The sequence below is a fragment of the Panthera tigris genome, chromosome B1, assembly GCF_018350195.1.
Source record: "Panthera tigris isolate Pti1 chromosome B1, P.tigris_Pti1_mat1.1, whole genome shotgun sequence".
Lineage (NCBI taxonomy): Eukaryota > Metazoa > Chordata > Mammalia > Carnivora > Felidae > Panthera > Panthera tigris.
In genome coordinates, this window is record NC_056663.1 from 81,025,572 (window position 1) to 81,048,423 (window position 22,852).

The 22,852-nt window shown below is 40.3% G+C and overlaps 1 protein-coding gene across 1 annotated transcript in view; it reads right to left on the reverse strand.

Moving 5' to 3' along the window:
• CB1H4orf51 (chromosome B1 C4orf51 homolog) overlaps positions 1–22,460 on the reverse strand; it is a 48,226-nt gene extending 25,766 nt beyond the window's left edge. The window contains exons 1-3 of the mRNA XM_042983830.1: positions 22,339–22,460; positions 20,934–21,119; positions 11,235–11,311 (exon numbers count right to left, since the gene is read on the reverse strand). Of these exons, the coding sequence (XP_042839764.1) occupies positions 11,235–11,311; positions 20,934–21,119; positions 22,339–22,448 (373 nt within the window). The 5' untranslated portion in view covers positions 22,449–22,460. The remainder of the gene's footprint in view (positions 1–11,234; positions 11,312–20,933; positions 21,120–22,338) is intronic.
• Between the last annotated feature and the right edge of the window lie 392 nt (positions 22,461–22,852).

A 22,852-nucleotide genomic window follows, 5' to 3' on the forward strand; every position in this document is an offset into this window, starting at 1 on the left:
CAACGGAATGGGAAAAGATATTTGCAAATGATATATCGGACAAAGGGCTAGTATCCAAAATCTATAAAGGGCTCACCAAACTCCACATCCGAAAAACAAATAACCCAGTGAAGAAATGGGCAGAAAACATGAATAGACACTTCTCTAAAGAAGACATCCGGATGGCCAACAGGCACATGAAAAGATGTTCAACGTCGCTCCTTATCAGGGAAATACAAATCAAAACCACACTCAGATATCACCTCACGCCAGTCAGAGTGGCCAAAATGAACAAATCAGGAGACTAGAGATGCTGGAGAGGATGTGGAGAAACGGGAACCCTCTTGCACTGTTGGTGGGAATGCAAATTGGTGCAGCCGCTCTGGAAAGCAGTGTGGAGGTTCCTCAGAAAATTAAAAATAGACCTACCCTATGACCCAGCAATAGCACTGCTAGGAATTTACCCAAGGGATACAGGAGTACTGATGCATAGGGGCACTTGTACCCAATGTTTATAGCAGCACTCTCAACAATAGCCAAACTATGGAAAGAGCCTAAATGTCCATCAACTGATGAATGGATAAAGAAATTGTGGTTTATATACACAATGGAATACTATGTGGCAATGAGAAAGAATGAAATATGGCCTTTTGTAGCAATGTGGATGGAACTGGAGAGTGTGATGCTAAGTGAAATAAGCCATACAGAGAAAGACAGATACCATATGTTTTCACTCTTATGTGGATCCTGAGAAACTTAACAGAAACCCATGGGGGAGGGGAAGGAAAAAAAAAAAGAGGTTAGAGTGGGAGAGAGCCAAAGCATAAGAGACTGTTAAAAACTGAGAACAAACTGAGGGTTGATGGGGGGTGGGAGGGAGGGGAGGGTGGGTGATGGGTATTGAGGAGGGCACCTTTTGGGATGAGCACTGGGTGTTGTATGGAAACCAATTTGACAATACATTTCATATATTGAAAAAAAAAACCTGTCAAAGTGTTTTTCACAGTGGCAGTACTATTCTACATCCCCATTAGCAATGAATGAAGATTCTGGTTTTTCCACATCCTCTCCAACATTTGTTATTGTCCGTCTTTGTGATGATAGCCATTCTCATGGATGTGAGGTGCTGTCTCACTGGTTTTAATTTACATTTCCCTAATGACTAGTCATGTTCCATTCTCTGGTGTATTTTGATTTAAAAAATAAGAGAACATTTTAATTTGATTGAAAATAAATAAAAGTTGATTTAAAAGAGAAAGGGGGCTTGCTTGGCATAATATGGGGTCTCTTCATTAGGAATGAGTCAAGGGAGAGGAATAGTTTTTGTCAAATGCTCATTGCTATTTGTGCAATTTTATGCTGATAAACTTCTAAAAACAAGATATCTTAAGCTAAAGTCCAATACGTAGTCCAACAATTTATTGAGGTGAATTCAAGAAAAACCTGCTTTTTCACAGCTACAGTAAAAGCAGGTGGATAAAAAGTTTATGCTGCACAGTTAGTTCTGATTATTCCATTAGCTATGAATCCTTAGCCTTTCAAAGCTCTGTGAGACTTCTATAAATCCCACTGGACTGCCAGAGGCTTTGAATGGTTTTATGTCACCTTTTCTTTCAAGAATTATATGATAATCAGTAATTAGTAAATGATATGATTCTATAATATTAAAGTTTTATAGAAAGTATTTTTGAGGTATTTGATGGATTATGGGAAAAAACAGGCACTAGAATTTGTGCTAGACAGTCTGTGAGGGATTTCTACTTATATGTCCATCTTTTACCCAAACGTGGTCATCTTTCTGAGCATTTTTCTGACATTTTCAGAAATGTCTCTCATTTTCTTTAGTCTGTTTGTGGAGAGGAACATCAGCAAACCCACATATGTTGGAGCATGGTTAGCTAGTAATTTTTTTCTTTGTGAGTTCAAAGTTGACAAAGTGAGTCCACAATGCAACTTGACATTGGTAGTTTCAGCTGGCCTTTTAATTAAGGACATTTAATGTTACCCTAATCTGCTAGTGTGTATCCACCTCCCTGTTTCTCTTCCTAATGTTAGAACTGTACCAAACTGAGCAATTTTGTGATGAAACTAACAATATTAGTAACAGCCAACAAATTCTACCTTTACATTTAGGTCCTTAAATGTTGTGCCAATACTGATGTGATGCTACAGGTATTTGGTTTTTTAAAGCATGTTATCAAGAAAGCAAGTGTACGAGGGCACCTGGGTGGCTCAGCTCGTTAAGCGTCCAACTTTGGCTCAGGTCATGATCTCATGGTTTGTGGGTTTAAGCCTCCCATCGGGCTCTGTGCTGATAGCTCAGAGCCTGAAGCCTGCTTCAGATTCTGTGTCTCCCTCTTTCTCTGGCCCTCCCCTGCTTGCTCCCCTGTCTCTCTCTCTTAAAAGTAAACAAACATTTTAAAAAATTAAAAAAAAAAAATAAGGCACGTAATTGTCTGTATATTTGGTGAAAAATATTCTATCAGTATTAAGTTTCTTGAATATGATAATAGTATTATGGTTATGTAAGAGAACATTCTTACTCAGGTAAGTGCTGCAGTATTTAAGGATATACTGTTACGATATCTGTAATTTATTCTCAAAAGCTTAGCAAAGAAGTGTATACCAAGTATCAGTATAAAGAGACAGAGGGCGCACTGGGTGGCTCAGTTGGTTAAGCATTCGGCTCTTGATATTAGTTCTGGTCACGATCTCGCGGTCCTGAGATCAAGCCCCAACTTGGGCTCTGCTGTTAGCACCGAGCCTGCTTGGGATTCTCTCTCTCTCCCTCTCTCTCTGCCCCGCCCCCCCTCCCGACTCATGCTCTCTCCCTCAAAATAAATAAGTAAAAATTTAAAACAAGAGAAAAAGTTCCAGTTAACAAACGTGGCAAAATGTTAACAATTGACGAATGTAGGCAAGAGTAAGCAAACACTGATTGTGCAATTCGTTACATTTCTCTAGGGATTAAAAAAAAATTTTTTTAAGTTGTGGCTAAAGAATAAGGCACTTTCATAATTACAGATAAAGAAAGAGTGCCACTATAATATTTTATAATGGCTAAAATGAGGCAAGAAAAAGATTAGGAAAACCAGCCAGTATCATCCCAAATTCCACTGGAGCCATTACCAAGAACAGACCTAAAAGCAGTACTTTGTTTTCTTCTAATCTTCTCCCCATACAACCCTGTGTATCCCCATAGGCAGACAGCACGGTTTGTTCACGCAAGTCCACTAAAATCGCCCAATAGAGTGCTGTCTTTTAAGTTCACAGGCACAATCTATTGCAGCTACCTCCTAGTTGATGTTATGCTTGAACAGTAAAGTGCACACGGTAACAGATGGCATCTTGTGACCTTCTTAATAACAGGCTTGGCTGCCAGTGTTCCTTTGTGTCCAGTCTCTGCAGGGAACTTGGATACGGTTGCCTCACACTTGAATATTTTCTGGCAAACTCATTTAACCATTTATGACACTGGTTCCTAATTCAAAATAGTCAGAGAGAGCAAAATAAAATCCCCAACTTCTGAAAGGGACATTGGTAATTCCTGAGTCTGGGGGTTCTATCCTGGGATTCTTTGGGGTGTGCTGGCAGTCACTCAGCATATCTGTCACTTGTTGTGTGGTGAGGACATCAATCCCAGGCAAACTGCTCATCAGGCTATCTAGATTTATCTGTCATCGATGTAAGATTGTTGTCTTTCTATAGTTTAAAAGAAATGCACTTCCCACAGCAAAGCATACAAATGAGCCAGAAAGCAAACTAAATCCCATCGTTACAAGGTCCCTCTGCTCTGACCGCCCACACTAGGAGCGAATGTGGGGAGCCTGCAGCGAGTGAGGCTTGTTCTAAGTCACCCTGTTCCCTCCGTTGCGTGACTGGGCAGCCAGTGGCCCAGCAGGCTGTGCACTGAGAGGAGGAGGGGGCGGGAATGAGGGCACTAGGTGGTGAGGTGAGGGAGCAGCCTGCCAAGTCCTCAGCTCTCCCACAGGGGCAGCTTTCGTCTGGCAACAGTGGAAGGCAAACAAGGGTGCCCTAAGAAAAGACAATGAAGACAGTCTCACCAAAGCCTGAGGAGTCTCCTCCTCTGGACAGGATGAACCTGGAAGGGCTGTACCGGGAGAAAAATGGTAACATCAGTCCCTGTCAGGCAATAGGGGTGGGGGATGGGTGGGTGCCTATGGTAGGAGTGAAAAGCATGGGGTCTTAGGGTAGAAACAACTCAGCTGACAGGCATAGGACTGTGTGGAAGAGAAAGACAAGAACCAGGTTTCTGTTTGTGCAGGGAGGTGTCATTCCAGGGTTTCTCCTGGTAGCTGAGGGGGAGGTGACACTCTTTTCTGTTGGCCCCATTTCTGCACTAATGAGAATGCCTCGGAGAGGGAAGGTCCCCCTGATGCCTCTGATGAGGGAAACAAAGGCAAGAGAAATGTAGCTTAAATTAAATCTGCTTTCAGCTTGCAGCTCACTGACACCTGAAACATGTAGAGCGTGACCTTCCTCCAGGAACCCATGGCTGCCTCCATGTCTTAATGTTTATATTTTATTAAAGAATAAAAGTGACCTTATCTTAACAGTGGCTAGCCCCCCCTCCCCAAGGTCCTGAAAGCCTTGCTTCAAAATTCCTTAGAAACTTACTTAATCTTTATCCCCACTCCTTCCACAAACTTAAAAGTATATAATCAGTCACTCCTCACAACCGCAGTGCAGCTCTTTCTGCCCACAGGTCCTGTCCCTGTGTTTTAATAAAACCACCTTTTTGGGGGTGCCTGGGTGGCTCAGTCAGTTAAGCATCTGACTCTTGATTTCAGCTCAGGGCATGATCTCATGGTTTGTGAGTTAAAGCCCCACACTGGGCTCTGCACTGACAGCATGGAGCCTGCTTGGGATTCTCTCTCTCTCTCTCTTCCTCTGCCCCTCTCCTGCTCGCATACTCTCTCTCTCTCTCTTAAATTAAATGAATAAACTTTAACAAACATCATTTTTTTGCACCAAAACATCTCAAGAGTTCATTCTTAGCCTTAGCTAAGCCCCATTTCATAATTTCATCACCCCTATCCGGGAAAAGCTGGCCTGGGTGTGAAGGAGCCTTGACTGGGGAGCTGTGAGGCTCTTCCAGAAAGGCAGGGAGCAGGTTGTCTGGGTTGGCTGCCATTTACTCCTTTCTTATTCCATCCCAGGGCCAACCTATTGCCCCTTTCTCAGATAGACTAGAAAACCTGTGGGCAAAGCCTCCTCTGTTCAGGCATGCCCTAATCCATCTTCTGCTTTCATTCTGGGGCCCCAGCCTCTAGGACCAATAAGCTTTGGAAATGGCCCAGAAACAGTACCAGAGGCATGTATCCCTGAGACATTATGGAAACAAGATTGACAAAACTCGAAAGCCACAAGACATCAACATTCCTAAGAAGTGGAAGGCAGTTCCCCTGCCTTAGGCCCTACAGGTACCAGCTATTCCGCTCTCTTTCCTCTCTCCCTCTCATCCCAAATCATGTTTGCCATTTCTCGTTTGTACTACTGTATGTCTATGTTTCAGATTTGGGGTTTGCTTAGCTGTATCTCCTTCAGCCCATTGCAGACCTGGGGCCGGGATGGAGGAGTATATGTAACTAAAATCATGTACACATGCAATAGGGCCATACACTACTTATTTATGCAATTTTTAAAGTCTTACAATTTTATGTGCCACGACACAGAATTCTACAGACTGGCCACTGGGAACACAAGTCTTTGAAAGGTTGCTTCCGTGAAGACTACATTCTAATATTTAAAAGTACTTCATAAATTCCCTTTTGGAAGACAAATTACAAATAAGAAACTATCGTTGCGGGGGAAAGTCCACAATGGAAGGTCCATAAAAACCATTGTTCAACACACAATTATAGGGCATCTGGTTTATGCTGAGCCCTGTCTCAGATGCTAGAGATACAGAGACAAACAAGATGGACAAGTCCCTGCTCTCATGGAACTTATGTTCCAGAAATGGAAAGAGATAACAAGTAAACAAATACAATAACACATAGAAAGCAAACTAGGCACCAAGATAGAATTTAAGAGGGAAAAATTGTGAAGAACTTATTTTAAATATGGTGGCCTGGGAAGACCTCTCTGAAGAGGTAACATTTAAATTCATACCTGAAGGATGCAGCTCAGCAGAGCTGGGATAATCACATTCCAACAAAGAGGCTGTATATGCAAAGGTCCTGAGGTAGGAAATGGCTTAGCATTTTCAAGTTACTAAAAGAACAAAAGGGCAGAGGCATGCAATGAGACTGGAAAGATTGGGTCATGTTTGTGCAAGACCTTATAGGTTTTGGTAAGGAATTGGGATTTTATTGCAAGTGAGACAGGAAAAAGAAGTGAAAACATCTTGTTTATGTTTTAAGATCTCCCCGTGTGAAAACATGACTTGTGAAATAGTCTGGTGAATTCTTACTGCTTTTAGAAGTCTTTTGAGGTTTGGAGAAGTCTTCACAGAAGAATAAAAGTGGGAGTAAAAGAATAAGTGAAAAAGAAGGATGTTAAAAATGGACACAAGTACTTGAACTAACGTGACAAACTATCTCCATGTTGTCCTCTTCAAATATTATTTGATTCTTGTAAATATTCTCCTAAACATCGTCATCCTTATAAGAAGCTATATACCATACAAACAGTTCCAAGGAGCTCCTTCTGGGACTTGGAATTTGTTATCTGCGGTTAGGGAATATCCCAGGGAGATCTCACACATGTTGGCACATCTGGGCTTTGATGTGGTCATAGTATATAAAACCTCCTCCCTAGTCCGTATTACATCTCCTGAAACAGCAGGAATCAAAGAGGCCAGTGTACTGTTTTGCAAGGGTAACTTGGGCACATCTTAGATGGGACACAGGCATGGTGCAAAGAAGAAAAGAAGGGAAAGGGCTTGCTGGGGAGTGCTGCCTTCTAGTGTGCTGCATTCCACCACATTCTTCAGAAATTGCTTCTGCTGGAGAGGTTTTTAATTAACAAAAAATTTTTGCTAGTGTCTGTCTTAGCAGAGTATAAATGGAGAGACAGTTAAATTGTTTAACAATTTCTGTTTGTTGTAATGCAGTTTTATAATGCTTGATTTTGATTTGTTGAGCCCAGAAATAAACTTGCACATATATAATCAATTAGTTTACAACAAAGGAGCCAAGAAGATACAGTGGGGTAAGGACAGACTCTTCACTAAATGGTGTTGGGAAAACTGGCCAGCCTTACAGAGCAAAACTAAACTAGACTACTTTCTTATGCCAGACACAAAAGTTAACTCAAAATGGATTAGAGACTTGAATGCAAAACCTAAGGCCGTAAAACTCCTAGATGAAAACATGGATGGTAAGCTCCTTGACACTGGTCCTAGTGATGTTTTCTGGATCTGATTCCAAAGGCAAGAGAAACAAAAGCAAACATAAACCAATGGGACTACATCAAACTTAAAAGCTTCCACACAGTGAAGAAAACCATCAACAAAACAAAAAGGCAGCCTACTGAATGGGAGAAGATATTTGCAATGATATATCTGATAAGAGGTTAATATCCAAAATATATAAAGGAGTCACACAACTCAACAATAACAACAAATGTCCCAAACAAACCAATTAAAAAATGGGGAGGACCTGAGTAGACATTTTTAAAAGAAAACATACAAATGGCGAACATGTACATGAAAAGATGCTCAACATCACTAATCATCGGGGGAATGCAGATCAAACCCACAATGAGACATCACCTCACCCTGTTAGAATGGCTGTCATCAAAAAGACAAGAAATAATAAGTGTTGGCAAGGATGTTGAGAAAAGGGAACATTTGCGCACTGTTAGTAGCAATGTGAACTGGTGCAGCCACTATGGAAACCAGTATGGATATTCCTCAAAAAATTAAAAATAGAACTACCAAATGATCCTAGGTATTCCACTTTTAGGTGTTTATGTGAAGAACATGAATTTGAAAAGATATATGCACACCTATGTCCACTGCAGCATTATTTATGATAGCCAAGATATGGAAACAACCTAAGTATCCATGGATTGATTATCCATTGAAGGATAAAGAAGATGTGGTATTCATATAATGGAATACTACCCAGCCATAAAAGAGAATGATATCTTGCCATTGATGACAACATGGATGGTAAGTGAAATAAGTTAGATGGAGAAAGACAAATACCATATAATTTCACTTCTGTGTGGAATCCAACAAACAAAACAGACAAAGCAAAACAAAAACAAACTCTTAGATACTTGGGGGTTACCAGAGGGGAAGGGGTATTGGGGTGGGCAAAATGAGTGAAGGGGCTCAATTGTATGGTGATGCGTGATAACTAGACATACAGCATTGATCACTTTGTAGTGTATACAAATATCGAATTATAATCTTGTGCACCTGAAACTTCTATACAAATTATATACCATTTTTTTTACTTCAGTAAGAAAAAAAGAGATTCTAATTTTTATTAGCTATTTTTTTGTTCTTTGAATGTGAGAGATGAGCATGTGATGGACCATAGGAGGGAAAGCCACAACCAAATCAAACACTTGGAAAAAAAATGGATAATAATGCAAAAGGAAAAACCACCTTAGTGTAGGTAGAACAAAAGACTGAATGAATCTTTGAAAAGCAATTGTGAAAAAGAATTTGAGAGTATTTTTCCTATGATGATCATAAATCACACTTAAGAACAGCCCATCTGATAGGGGCACCTGCATGGCTCAGTCGGTAGAGCATCCAACTTCGGCTCAGGTCATGATCTCACGGTCTGTGAGTACGAGCCCCGCGTTGGGCTCTGTGCTGACAGCTCGGAGGATTCTGTGTCTCCCTCTCTCTCTGCCCCTCCCCACTCATGCTCTGTCTCTCTCTCTCTGTCAAAAATAAATAAAAAAAAAGAACAGCCCATCTTATTTGCATATAGATGAATGTATATGTGTCTACAAAGAGATAATCAATAATAGATCAATGGTCACTTGATTCCATGCTTTACCTCCCATCATTAGGGGCTTCTAGCAAAATTACGGTTGATAATCCAAAAACTGGGCATGGAAACTGAAAAGAAACACAAGAAGTTATTATTTGAGTAAGTTAAATAATTCTACCTAGGTGTACTGTCACCTCTCAAGGAAGAGAGTAGTCATCAAGTTAAGTTAAAATGACCGTTGGAGGAGAGTGAAGAAGGCAACATGGGCCAAATCACTTAATAAGTCATCGTCATGAATGTATACACTTCTGTTGTTTCTTCCTTTCTTCCTTTCTTCCTACCAGTATTGTGCTATGACAGCAGAAGAGGAGGTAGGAAAACATCATGTAGTGGGAAATTGTTGCTTTTGCTTTCAAGGGGCGCCTGGGTGGCTCAGTCAGTTAAGCATCCAACTTCAGCTCAGGTCATGATTTCACGGTTCGTAGGTTCAAGCCCTGAGTCAGGCTCTGCGCTAACAGCTCGAGACCTGGAGCCTGCTTTAGATTCTGTGTCTCCCTCTCTCTCTCTCTCTGCCCTTCCCCTGCTTTCTCTCTCTCTCTCTCTCCAAAATAAATAAATCAATAAACATTTAAAAAAAAAAAAAAAAGAGGGGTGCCTGGGTGGCTCAGTCAGTTGAGCACCCAGCTTTGGCTGAGGTCATGATCTTATGGTTCAGGGGTTCGATCCCCACATCGAGCTCTGTGCTGACAGCTCAGCGCCTGGAGTCTGCTTCGAATTCTGTCTCCCTCTCTCGCTGCCTCTCGCCTGTTCACGTTCTGCCTCCCTCCCTCTCTCTCTCTCTCTCTCTTTCAAAATAAAAAAAAATAAAATAAAATAAACATTAAAAAAAAAAAAAAAGAACTTTCACCCATCCAGCTCCAGGACCACTCAGCTACCAGCGCTCACAGGCCATGGGTAATTAGCATGGTTAATCAGAATTCTGAAGGGCAGAGATAGCAGTGTAAATGCAATAGGACTGGACTCTGCACTACTCAGATCAGATGCACTGTCACCTTAACTTACTGCGAATGACGTGATCAGGCTGTTTAATTCCCCGTACCCTAGCTCAGACTTGTCTTGGAGCTACACAGTGTGTTTTCATTTTGTGTTCATTACTGCAAAGGAGAGAAAGAAAGTCTGTCCCGATTTTAACCATAGCACAAATGGTTAGCTGTCCTGTCCTCTTGCCTCAACAAACCATAGAAGAACACATAAAATCCACTTCAAATGTACTATTCCAATAAAGCCAAATTTTAATAGGAAAACCCGCAGGATAGTGATTGTCCGAGGCAGCCATTAAAGACGTTTATCTCCATTATTTGGGAAATAATGTCCACCCTGCACCCACCACACATGCATGCATATTAAACCTTTAAATACTAAGTGAGAAAAATGACCAGAAGATTTTATAAAGTGCTAAAAAGTCCTAATTTGAGATTTCAAGTCGTATTAAACCTTTGAAGATGGCACCCTGAGAGATGGAAATTATATGGGAAAACCTATTGTGTTTTTTCCTCAAAATCAGCGTGCGTGTGGCAGGAAGGCTAGTTGTTCCCCTCTATACTGTGAAGTTGTTACCAGGAAGTGGCCACCCAGCCGAGGAACCCATTTGTAAACATTCTGGAATCTAGGTGGAGCCTTGTGGCTACTCCCATTGCAATGTGACCCAGAGAGGCACGTACGTCATTTCCAGGCTGAAGTGAGAAAAAAGCAGGTGTGCCTTCCCTACCCTTTAAATGGAAACAAAGAACTCTGGCACCCCAGGGGATGGTGGAACCCCCAAAATAAAGGGAATCTGTGTCCCTGGAGCATGTGGAACGTCTGTGCCTGCAAAACACCCACCTTGGGCTATATATAAAGAAAAAAATGTTTTATTATGCTAAGCAACTGGAATTTGAGGTTTCCATGTTTCAGCGGCTAGTGTTATTCTAATATAACTAAAACAGGGTGGTGGTGGTTATAGATGAGTAAATATAGCTTACTCGTTGGTGGTTTATAGCTTTGGTTTCTCTTCCAAGTTTTTTGATGTACCCAGTCAAGTTCAGAATACCTTACCTGGATCTCCAAACTCTGGTAGAAGTGACATTCTGGGACTAATATGGATGAGGACATTTTGGCCCCAGAATAGCTCATTTTTAAGAATCACAGATCCAGGGTGCAACATATTCGTTTCTCCCTGAAAGACACCTTGTCTTTCAGAGGCAAATGGAAACCATGTGGACCATAGTCAAGAGCCTAAAAGTTACAAAGACAGCAGCCCTGGCAAATGGGCTCGCAGCTGACTGCCGCACTTACCCTTAGCATCTGTAGACTCTGGGGAACCAGTCCTGGAGAGTCTGGGACTGAAGGCAGAGCCATGAGGTGATGACACCCTGAAGCAAGTAGAAGAAACAAGTTATGAGTCTGTGGGTGATGAGCCACAGCCTGTGGTTTTAGAGGGATTTTCACTCATCTTTTCATTTGACTCCATAAACTTTTGCTTCTGCTCCTCCTTCCACACTCCCAGCCATAACCCTGCACTCCCATTAAAATCAACCCAAGTTGGACTTTCTCATTATCTTTAGTGATTTGTTTGTTCTATTTCATCATAAAAGGGTAAAACATTCAATTTTTCTACATGAAAAGTTCAAACATTAAGTTCATAATTGTTTTAACAGGATTTGTGAGTCTTTCTCTAGAGAGTGTTTTTTTTGTTTTTAATGTTTATTTGGTTTTGAGAGACAGAAAAAGAGAGAGCATGAGTGGGGGAGGGGCAGAGAGAGAGGGGGAGAGGGAGGCACAGAATCCGAAGCAGGCTCCAGGCTCCAGGCTCTGAGCTGTCAGTACAGAGCCTGATGCAGGGCTCAAACTCACAAACTGTGAGATCATGACCTGAGCCGAAGTCAGATGCTTAACTGACTGAGCCACCCAGGTGCCCCAGGGGAGTTGTTTTCAAAATAAGATAAGTGCTATGAATGGAACAGGTGCAAAATAAGACAAGTGCTATGAATACAACAGTAATCGTGTTGATTTCCCAGGAAAGTGTAGAATTTAATAGCAGAGGAGTAATTCAGGAACTTTCAGATACTGTGTCTATCATTCAAAACACGTGTGATACTTTAGGCAAGCAGGGTTTTGGTGGGAAGCAGTTATTTTGTATAGAATGGGCAGTCATCAATTTCTAGAGTGCAGCACATTGTTTATGGCATCTAATTAGAGGGAGAAGAGAGTCTCCAAGCTCCAGGGACCTGGAACTATGTGTGTGTGAGGTAGGTGTAGAGTGGAATTGATGTTAGCCTAGAGAGTCGTAAAATGCTCCTGGACATTCATTCAGCCAACAAACTAGCCCTAATCATCCCTGAGACAGGGCCTGGTATCCCACCCTACATCTTCTCCTAACCTAAAGCAGCAGATGAGTCACCTGAGGGTGTTAATTTTAAAATGCAGATATCTGGGGCACGTGGGTGGCTCATTTGGTTAAACGTTGGACTTTTGATTTCGGCTTAGATCATGATCTCATGGTTCATGGGTTCGAGCCCTGTGTTGGGCTATGTGCTATCAGCGTGGAGTCTGCTTGGGATTCTCTCTCTCTCTCTCTCTCTCTCTCTCTCTCTCTCTTTGCTTTCCCCTCAAATTAAATAAATAAATATTTGAAAAAATAAAAATAAAATGCAGATTTCTGAGCCCAATCCAACTAATTAATTCTCAGTAGGTTTGGGGTAGGTCCAATACAGGTAGTCAGTGGACCAGTTTACTAATGTCTATGGGAATCTTCTTTGCTTCTCTTCATATTTTTTATCGCCTAAGCAGACATACCCAAACACTATGGTTTGGGCTGTTTTTTTTTAATGATATATAGAAATACATATAAATGAAATTATACAATACATGCTGCATCTGGCTTATAGTGCTCAACATTACATTGTAACATTATGGTTATACTCAATATGGTATGGTATATGGTTTGTGAATTTCATTTTTAAAAGTCTCTTTCCCATTTTGCTAGTGGATTGTCTTTTTCCTCCTAGATTATAGTATGTTTATACTACATTATAGTTACGAGCCCTCTGTCGGTCACTGAGTTGAAAATATCTTCATCCTCTCTGTGGCTCACATTTTCCTTTAGTGGTGTATTTTGTTACCAGAACTTCTTAATTTTAAAGTGGTTCAACTTATACAACTTCTTCTTTGTGTTTAGGGCTTTTTGTATTCTGTTTAAGAAGTCTTTGCCAACTGCAAGATCAAGGTATTCTCTGTCATCTAATGGCTTTATTGTTTTGCTTTTCATACTTAGATCTTTGATTCATCTGGAATCCATCTACCTAGAATGGCCTTTCTCCACTGCTCTGCCCCCTTTTTCATAAATGATTGTCCATATATACAGAGGTCTGTTTGTAGGCTCTTTATTCTGTTCCATCGGTCTATTTGTCTATCCTTATGCCATAATACCATCTTAATTATTGAGGCTTTATAGTACATTTTGTTATCTGTAGAGCAATCCCTCTAACCTTGTTCTCTTTTGAGGGTGTCCTGGCTATTTCCTTGTCTTGAATCATCTTGTCAAATTCCATAAAAACACCTACTGGAATTGCATAGAATCTATAAATCAATTTGCGGAGAATTGATATTTTTACAACTTTTAATCTTCCAATCTAAGAACACGGTTTATCTCTCCATTTGCTTAGGTCATCTTTGTTTTCTCTCACTAATGTTTTACAGTTTTCTGTGTGGAGATCTTGCCCATCTTTGATTACATTTATTCCTAGAAATTTGACATATTTTAGCCTACTGGTAAGCACTGAATTTCTTTTATATTTCCTTTTTTTAATTTATACATTCATGAAAATTTTGTACCATGCTATCCTTTCCTTTCTTATAAAAATTCATTTATACATTCCTTCATTATAAAAACGTTTCTGCTCTCTGTTCCCCTTGTATTATTTTTGTAACAAACTAATGCTCCATATTCGTCCAGTGGCTTTCGGTAAGGCCTGGCCCAGTTCCTCTTCACTTCAGAAGCATGGTCCAATGTGCTGCTGCTTTTTCATAAAGGGATTTGTCTGTATAAGTACCAAGTCAGAAAGGAAAATCATTTCAAATACTTCGGGACTGTTCTGCAAGGCCCTGTCAGAGTTATCATAGTTTTCATCTTTTCTGGGTTTGTACTCCTCCTGAGCAACAGTGAGGCCACCTGGGAGTCCGAGGTTGAGATAGGCAAGCAAGCATTGCCCTAGAATGTAAAGGAGAGTACTTAAACCCCTACAACATCCGGTTTTGTAGATTACTCAACTGAAAAGAGCAACTGAAAGAGTGACTACTCAAAAGCCCCTGGAGCGACACTGAGTTTGGCATCAGGTGGCCATGTTGCTAGAATGGGTCTTTCACCCTCTTACAAAGTGGCATTTCCCATTGTTTTCTAATCATAAGAATCATGTGGAACATATGTTAAACATTCAGATTCACTGATGCTTCAATCAGAATTTCTAAGGTGAGTGGCTTGAGAATCATTCTTTTTAACAAAACAGATCATTCTCATGATCAAACAAGTGTAGGAACCATTGCTCTCAAGAACTATCAACAGGACAGTTTCAGTGCCACAAACCCTGATGTTCTTGCCAAAGTTCTGCAGTTTTTCTTGAAAACACACTCGTCAGATTGTTGCACACCTATGGTTAACTTTGAGAGTTTTTGAAAAGTTGATTTTGACAGTTCTTCCAGGATTTTTCTGTTTTTATAGAGGAGTGGATGTACATATATCCTCCCTCTGCATTCTGGAAATCCTGACCTTCATCAGTTATTATTACTGCTGCTGTTGCCATTGCTATTATTATGAAATGTACGTAACCTAAAATTCACCATTGTAGCCATTTTTTAAGTGCACAGATCAGTGGCATTAAGTACATTCACAATGGTGTACAACCGTTGTGCATCTATCCATTTCCAGAACTTTGTTGTCATCTTAGACAGAAACTCTATGTCCATTAAACAATAATTTCTCATTTGCCCCTCCCCCTATTCTTTAGTAACCTCTATTCTACTCTGTGTTGCTATGAATTTTCCTATTCTAAGTTCCTCGAATAAGTAGAATCCTACAATATTTTCCCCTTTGTGTCTGGCTTCTTTCACCTAGCATAATGTTTTCAAGGTTCATCCAAGTTACAGCATGTATCAGAATTTCATTCCCTTTTTAAGGCTGAATAATATTCCATTGTATGTATATACCACCTTTTGTCCATCCATTGTTTGTTGATGGATGTTTGGGTTGTTTTCACCTTTTGAGTATTGCCTTCATGTTTTTTGTATATTATATTTTATTTATCACTCAATTCAAAATATATTCTAATTTTCATTGTGATTTTATTTTAACCCCTGGGTTATAAGAAATGTATTGTTGGGGCCCTTGGGTGGCTCAGTCAGTTGGGAGTCCAACTTTGGCTGAGGTCATGATCTCGCAGCATGTGAGTTCAAGCCCTGCATCAGGCTCTGTGCTTACATCTCAGAGCCTGGAGCCTGCTTCGGATTCTATGTCTCCCTCTCTCTATGCCCCTCCCCTGCTCACACTCTGTCTCTCTGTCTCAACAATAAATAAACAATAAAAATAAAAATAAAAAAGAAATGTATTGTTTAATTTCTAAATATTTAGACATTTTCTAGTCTTCTCTTTGTCATCAATTTCTAGTTTGATAATATTTGTGAGAGAACATACTCTATATGATAAGAATCCTTTGAAATTTGGCACTTTTTAAAAAATTTTTTTAACATTTATTCATTATTGAGAGACAGAGAGAGATAGAGCATGAATCAGGGAGGAGCAGAGAGAGAGGGAGACACAGAATCTGAAGCAGGCTCCAGGCTCTGAGCTGTCAGCACAGAGCCCGATGTGGGGCTTGAACCCACGAGCAGTGAGATCATGACCTGAGCTGAAGTCGGACGCCTAACTGACTGAGCCCTGCAGGTGCCCTTGAAATTTGGTACTTTTTAACGGCCCAACATATGGTCAGTTTTTGAAAATAGCCCACATACTCTTGAAAATAATGTGTATTCTTCAGTTGGTGGGTTCACTTCTCTAGATATGTCACTCAGGACAAGTGTCTTAATCATGTTGTTCAAATTTGGTGTGTTCTTGCTGATATTTGTTTGTTCTACCAGTTACTGAGAGAAGAGTGTTAAAATGTTCAATTATGATTGTGGATTTGCTCATTTCTCTTTTAGCATCTCCAGTGTTACCTTTTTTAAAATTTAACTTTTAAACAATTTTAGATCAACAGAATTATTGTGAAGACAGTACAGAGAGTTCTCATGTACTCCACACCCAGTTACATCTATTATTAGTCATCGTGTCTTCTTAGGTTCCTCCTAGTAGTGACAGTTTCTCAGACTTTCCTGTTTTGATGACCTTGACAACGTTGAGGATTAGTCGTCAGGTATTCTGTAGAATGTCCCTCATTGGGAGTTACCTGGTGTTTTTCTCACGATTAGATGAGGGTAATATATTTTGAGGAAGAAAACCACAGAGTTAAAGTACCATTCTCATACCAAGGCTAAAGACTATCAGTATGGCTTATCATTATTGACATTTACCTCTCTCAGCTAGCTTGAAGTAGTATTTGTCAGGTTTCCCCACTGTAAAGTTACTGTCTTTTCTCTTTCTATGGTCAATGGAAGAAAGTCGCTGTGCACAGCTCACACTTAACTACTCTGAGTTATGCTCCACCTCCTTGAGTACAAGATAACTACATAAATTATGAAAATGTTCTGCATGAGGGATGTGTCCTTTCCCCCCTCACTAATGAATTAATTTAGTCATTCATTTATCAGAGTATGGACTGGTGCCTATTTTATACTTTGGGCTATGATCCAATGCTGCTTTATTTTGTTGCTTAAATTTTTCCAGCTTTGGTCATTGGGAGCTCTTTCAGTTGGCTCCATCATTTTTGTTTTGTTTTGTTTTGTTTTGTTTGACACTTTCTTACTATCTGGCACTACAAGATACTCCAAACTCATCTTGTATATCTTCTGCTCCAGTCTGAGAATCACCAATTGTCCAAGAAACTCTGGTTCCTTTACTAGACGATAGTATTAAAAACTAAAATCTGGGTATTTGGTGTGCTCACTGTTCCAAGGTCTTATTTCTAGGCCCTCTCAGCCAATGTCCCATACTGATATGGGCTGCACACAGGGACCAAGGAAGCACATGTGTGCATACTAATCTGTGTATATACATAAGGCGATAAATGTTTCTTTACATAACCATCTATATCTATATTAAGCTAAACACGTGTTCATACTGATGTACTCAATTCTAATCCATTACTACGTGGATCATTCTATCCTCTTCCCTTTGTTTATCATTAAGTTCCCACTCCAACATCCACTGTCCATCTACTTGATTGTTCAGTTCCAATATACGTATACTGGTTTCAGAATTGTCGCCTGTCCCCCTATAGGAAACAACTTTATCAACTAGGGTACAGAGGTTATGTATTGTTCCTTTAGCCTTTTAGTCTCGCAATCTCCATTCATTTCTAAAGTCACTTAGATCCAGGGCCCGTGGGTGGCTCAGTCAGTTAAGCATCTGACTCTTGATTTCAGTTCAGGTCATGATCCTAGGTCATGGGCTTGAGCCCCATGTCAAGCTCTCTGCTGACAGCACAGAGCCTGCTTGGAACTCTCTCCCTCTCTCTCTGCCCCTCCCCCCCAAATAAATAAATAAACTTAAAAAAAATAGTTACTTAGATCAACACTTTATTCCCACACCTCCTTCCGTGAGCTTGTTTCATACATTTGTAATATACATTTATATCGCTTTGTCACATTTTGTATGCCATCCTGGGAACCCTCCCACTTCCTAAATAATTTCTTTAAATCTATACATATTAAATGTTACTCTTTGCTCTGTAAAGTACTATGGGTTTTCACAAAAACTTAATGTCTTATAGTCACCATCACTGTTTCATATAGAATAGGTTCACTGACCTAAGAAATCCTTGTTCTTTACCTACTCAGCCCTCTCCTATCCCCTGTCAATCACTGATCTATTTACTGTCTTAGTTTTTCTTTTCCAAAATATCATATAGTTGAATATGCAATTTGTGCCTGTCAGACTAGCTTTGTACAGTTAGGGCTATGGAGCTAAGATTCATCCATGTCTTCTGTGGCTTAATACCTCATTTCTTTTTATTGCTGAATTATAGTCCACTGTGTGGATGTGACAGTTTTTTATTGATTCACCTATTGAAGGACATTTTGTTTCCTTCCACTTTGGGGCGATTATGAATAAAACTGCTATAAACATTCACATGCAGGTTTTTGTGTAGATGTAAGTTTGCAGATCAGTTAGGTAAATATCTAGGAACGTGACTGCTAGATTATATAGAAAGACCATGTTTAGTTTTGTAAGAAACTGCCACCCCTCTTTGTTTTTAACCGAGTTCCCTATTTGTTTCCTTCAAACACAAATAGCTTGTTTCCCTGGTGATTGTTTCCCTCACCAGACTATAAGCTCCATGAAGACAAGAGCCATACGTATGTTTTGAGCACTGATGTGGCCCCAGCATCTATCCTAAAAGATCTTACATATAGTAGCATCTTAATAAATATATGATTAATGAATGAATAAAAGAAATAATTTAATAAAAAAAGCATCAAGACTTAAAATTATTTATACCGAGCCATATCCCTGTCTAGGCATTCCAAAGGGCAACTTTTTTTTTTTTAATTGAAGTGCAGTTGACATACAATGTTACATTAGTTTCAGATGTCAAAATGCAACTCCTATTTTAACTTTGGCAGACAAGTGGAATTGATAACCCACAGTCTACGTTTTATACCACACTAATCTCCCTTCTTCCAATGTTTCATGCATGGATCTTTCTTTTTGCATGTTTATGAATTTTATATATTTACTGTTAAAACTGATTCAGAACCAAATGATTGAGACTTCTACCAATTTTCTTCCATCTTGTTTTATATGGCTAGTCAATGTATGTGGTGAATAAATAAGTGAAAAAAAGGTCTTGTGTTTTGTATACTTAATATTCCCCTGCCTTAACACATTTTAAATAACCAGTCATTTTATATTTTGTTCAAAAATCCCCCTTGGACCATTTTCATTGTATAGCAGTGTAAAAATGTCTGCTTAGAGCCTTACAAAATTTTAATCAAACAGCTTTTGCTCAGAACTTAAGACATTTGCCTTGGGGCTAAAATTAACCAAGAAAAAGATTAAAAACAAAAGCAAATTTAGAATTTAATCAGTGCTTTCAAAATGAGCTGAATCTGCCCTTCATCTTCATTTATAACACTTACTGCTTTTTAACCTGTAACAGAATAAGCTGTAGTTATGCCAATGATATATTTACATTTCTGAGGTTCCCCCAAAAAGATAAGCCTCACAAGGTTGGGGTCTTTCATGTCTGCAATGTCACAAGAGGGCACTGGTTGGAATGATGCGTGAGATGATCACACTCTGAATAGGACACAGATTTGAAGTTCTGGACATTTTCACCAGATGTCGTATTTCTGTACTTTTTGAGTTACTAATTTTTTTTTTTTTCTGCTCTGATGATTGGATCTGTTTGGATACCAGATTTCAAACACTGTTTTCAGAGAAGATGACCCTGGTCATGCATAAAGACTCCTCTATCTGGCCAAAAGGTATTTCAGAATTCACAGAATTAGCAAAAGGATTTCCAAAAATAATTCAAGTGTCAACATACTGGAGAGCAACTAAAAATACAGAGACTAGAGGGGCGCCTGAGTGCCTCAGTCGGTTAAGTGTCTGACTTTGGCTCAGGTCATGATCTCACTGCTCATGGGTTTGAGCTCCACGTAGGGCTCTGTGCTGACAGCTCAGAGCCTGGAGCCTGCTTTGGATTCTGTGTCTCCCTCTCTCTCTGCCCCTCCCTCACTTGCACTCTGTTTCTCTCTGTCTCTCAAAACTGAATAAACATTAAAAAATTTTTTTAATAAAAATACAGAGATTAGAGTGTGTTGGAATAAACTAGACAAGGCATCTAATAGAAGAGTAATTCTGAGACATTTTAGTTTTCAGCACTGTTTTGGTGATTTGGAAAGACCCGGAAGGCAGTACAGTTAATAATTATTAGGGCATTATTTGAGAAATTACTCACATCTCAAGTTGGAGTCAAAAATCCAGTCGATTTTCAAATACATTTCCAGAATTCGGATGAGATAGTAGACAATTAATATACAGAAGGACATATTTCATAACAAGTCCTCATAGTTTTCCACTTACGCTTTCTGTCTCAAACTCACTGAGCTATTTGTGGTTGTCTGATCGTACTTGGATTAAACACTTCTTTGCCTTTGTGCATATTCTCTTCTCTATGCAATATGCTTTTCCTTTCCCCACCTCCTAAACCAGCTCAGAGGAAACCTGCTTCACTGAGATCTTTCCAGAAACACAGTACCCCTTCCCCCACCACAGACACCGATAAAATGTCCTTCCTTTGTGATTACTTATTTCTATAGTTTCAGTCACCATATGAAACAAATTCTTTTTTTCTATGGGCCTTTCGTAAGACTGAGCTTAAATACTCAGACAATGTCTTTCAGGACCTCAACGCTTGCATTTATGGATAGCCGATACAAGGTGGGGAAAAGAGGAGGATTTTGTCAACTTTCTTTCTGCTCTGAGGGAATTTTTCAACTTCTAAAAGTGGAAAAACTAGACAAGAAACAAACTGAAATTCTCAGGAGCACCTCTTTGCTGAACAGAGAATACAAAATACCTACAATTTAATCAAATACTCACATTTTTATCTCTTCAAGAGTAGATAGTTATACATGATGTTGGGACTAAAAGAGAATATAATCATAATTTCAGCTGGTAACTGACATTTAGCTCTTCTTCCAGCTGACATTTACACAGGAAAATACACAGAGTTAAAAGTCTATGAAGGCTCTCAGGGTCTACAATACCTTCTTCCTCCTACTAGCATTCTTGTCTATTTATAGTGACATATACACGTGCAAATTACAAAGAAGTCTTACTGGTTACACTCAGGCCAATGCTGTCCTGCTTTAAGAGAAAATCGGCTGCGTGTGGACTCATCCAGTTGTTTTTTCCGGTAACTGCCTGCATATGTCGTCACAGAGGAATGTGACCACCTTGCTTCATTCTGCCAAGATATGCCAGCCTTGCGTCTGATCAGATTGAACTCTTGAGAGGTGAGAGGGCTGAAGGGCAGAATAATTTGTGGAGTCAAGTAGAAGAAGTGTGACATCGCTACGGATGCCCTGCTCTGAATGACAACTTTTCAAGCCCTCTACATAATGGAGAACTAATTTCTTTTTAGTATCAAGAAATAATTGACTGGGCTCACCAAACTTTGTAACTCTGATGCTCACAGAATGTATAGGCTTAACTCTCTTAAAGTTGCCAAGCAACAGAACGCAAAATTCCACAAATTCTACCCCCAAGCCCCAGATTTTAACTAGCAAATGCATAAGGTCTAGAACGTTCTGGCCTTTGCTCTGAGCAATATACTGCCACAAATTATGTCAAGAAAACAGGGGGAAACTGCTTTCCTAAATAAAATAGTGAATCCTAATGATGGTGGTTTAAGAGGTGGAAATGAGATAAAAGAACAGTGCCAAGCATTCATTTTTTTCTAAAGACTGGGCTCCAAGGATCTGGAAGCAAAATGAACTGCTTGTGATGTCAACAATAACAGGTGACTCAGACAGCTTCTCCTACGTCATAGAGCAATGGTGCTTCAGCTGGCTACACAACTAAAGTCACCCCAGGAGCTGTTAAAATAAGCAGCAACTCAGACCTCACCCACCCCCCCATCCCACCCCCATAGAGCCTGATTTAACTGGTCTGGAGTAGGGCCCAGGCACTGGTATATTTTAAAGGCTGACTCCTGAAGAATTCTAAAGACAGCCGGGGTTAAGAATTAAGGTCATTGAAATACCACTGTGAGCCTTTTTTAGGTTGAGAGGTGATAATATTCAATCTTCCATTCACATGATTTCCTCCATCCATCACTACTAAATATGTTTGCCTATCCTTCTCTGCATTAACAGTTCATTGGCAAATCAAAATAGGTTTTTCAGCTTTCATCCTTTTATCAGCTCTTGGAGGGGCACCTGGATGGCTCAGTCGGTTAAGCTTCCAACTCTTAATTTTGGCTCAGGTCATGATCTCACAGTTGGTGGGATCAAGCCCAGAGGCAGACTCTGCATAGACAGCTGGGTGCCTGCTTGGGATTCTCAGTCTACCTCTGTCTCTGCCCTGCCCCCACTCTCCCTCTGCCCCCCCCCCCGCCTCCCCCCCCCCCCCCCCCCGCCAAAAAAAAAAAGCAAAAAAACCTATCAGCTCTTGGAGCAGTTCTCCACCTTCAGTGTTCATTCCCATAACCTGTGGAATTCTTTATAAATGCTGATGTCATACCTCATCTGGATGCAATCAGAGGCAACTCTGCCAGCAGATCCATCACCAGCATTGAACAACCAGCATCTCCATAGGTGTTTGGATGAGCACCTACGGGGCCTGCTAAACATGCAGAGGCCTGAGCCCTGCCTTCAGGGACTGCACAGGTCTGAGGAGAAGCCTAGGAATCAGCATACTTACATTGTTATGTGATGCTGATGCAACTGGTCTTTGAATACTGGGAATGGTGCTCCAGGAATAGAATTCAAACAGCCCTTTATAGTGAGGCTGGGGCGCCTGGGTAGCTCAGTCCAGTAAGCATTCGACTTCGCTCAGGTCATGATCTCACAGTTCATGGGTTCCAGCCCTGCGCCCCGCGTCGGGCTCTGTGCTAACAGCGTAGAGCCTGGAGCCTGCTTCAGGTTCTGTGTCTCCCTCTCTCTCTGCCCCTTCCCTGCTTGTACTCTGTCTCTCTCTCAAAAATAAAATAAAACATTAAAAAAGTTGTTTTATAGTGAGGCTAACATACTACGGG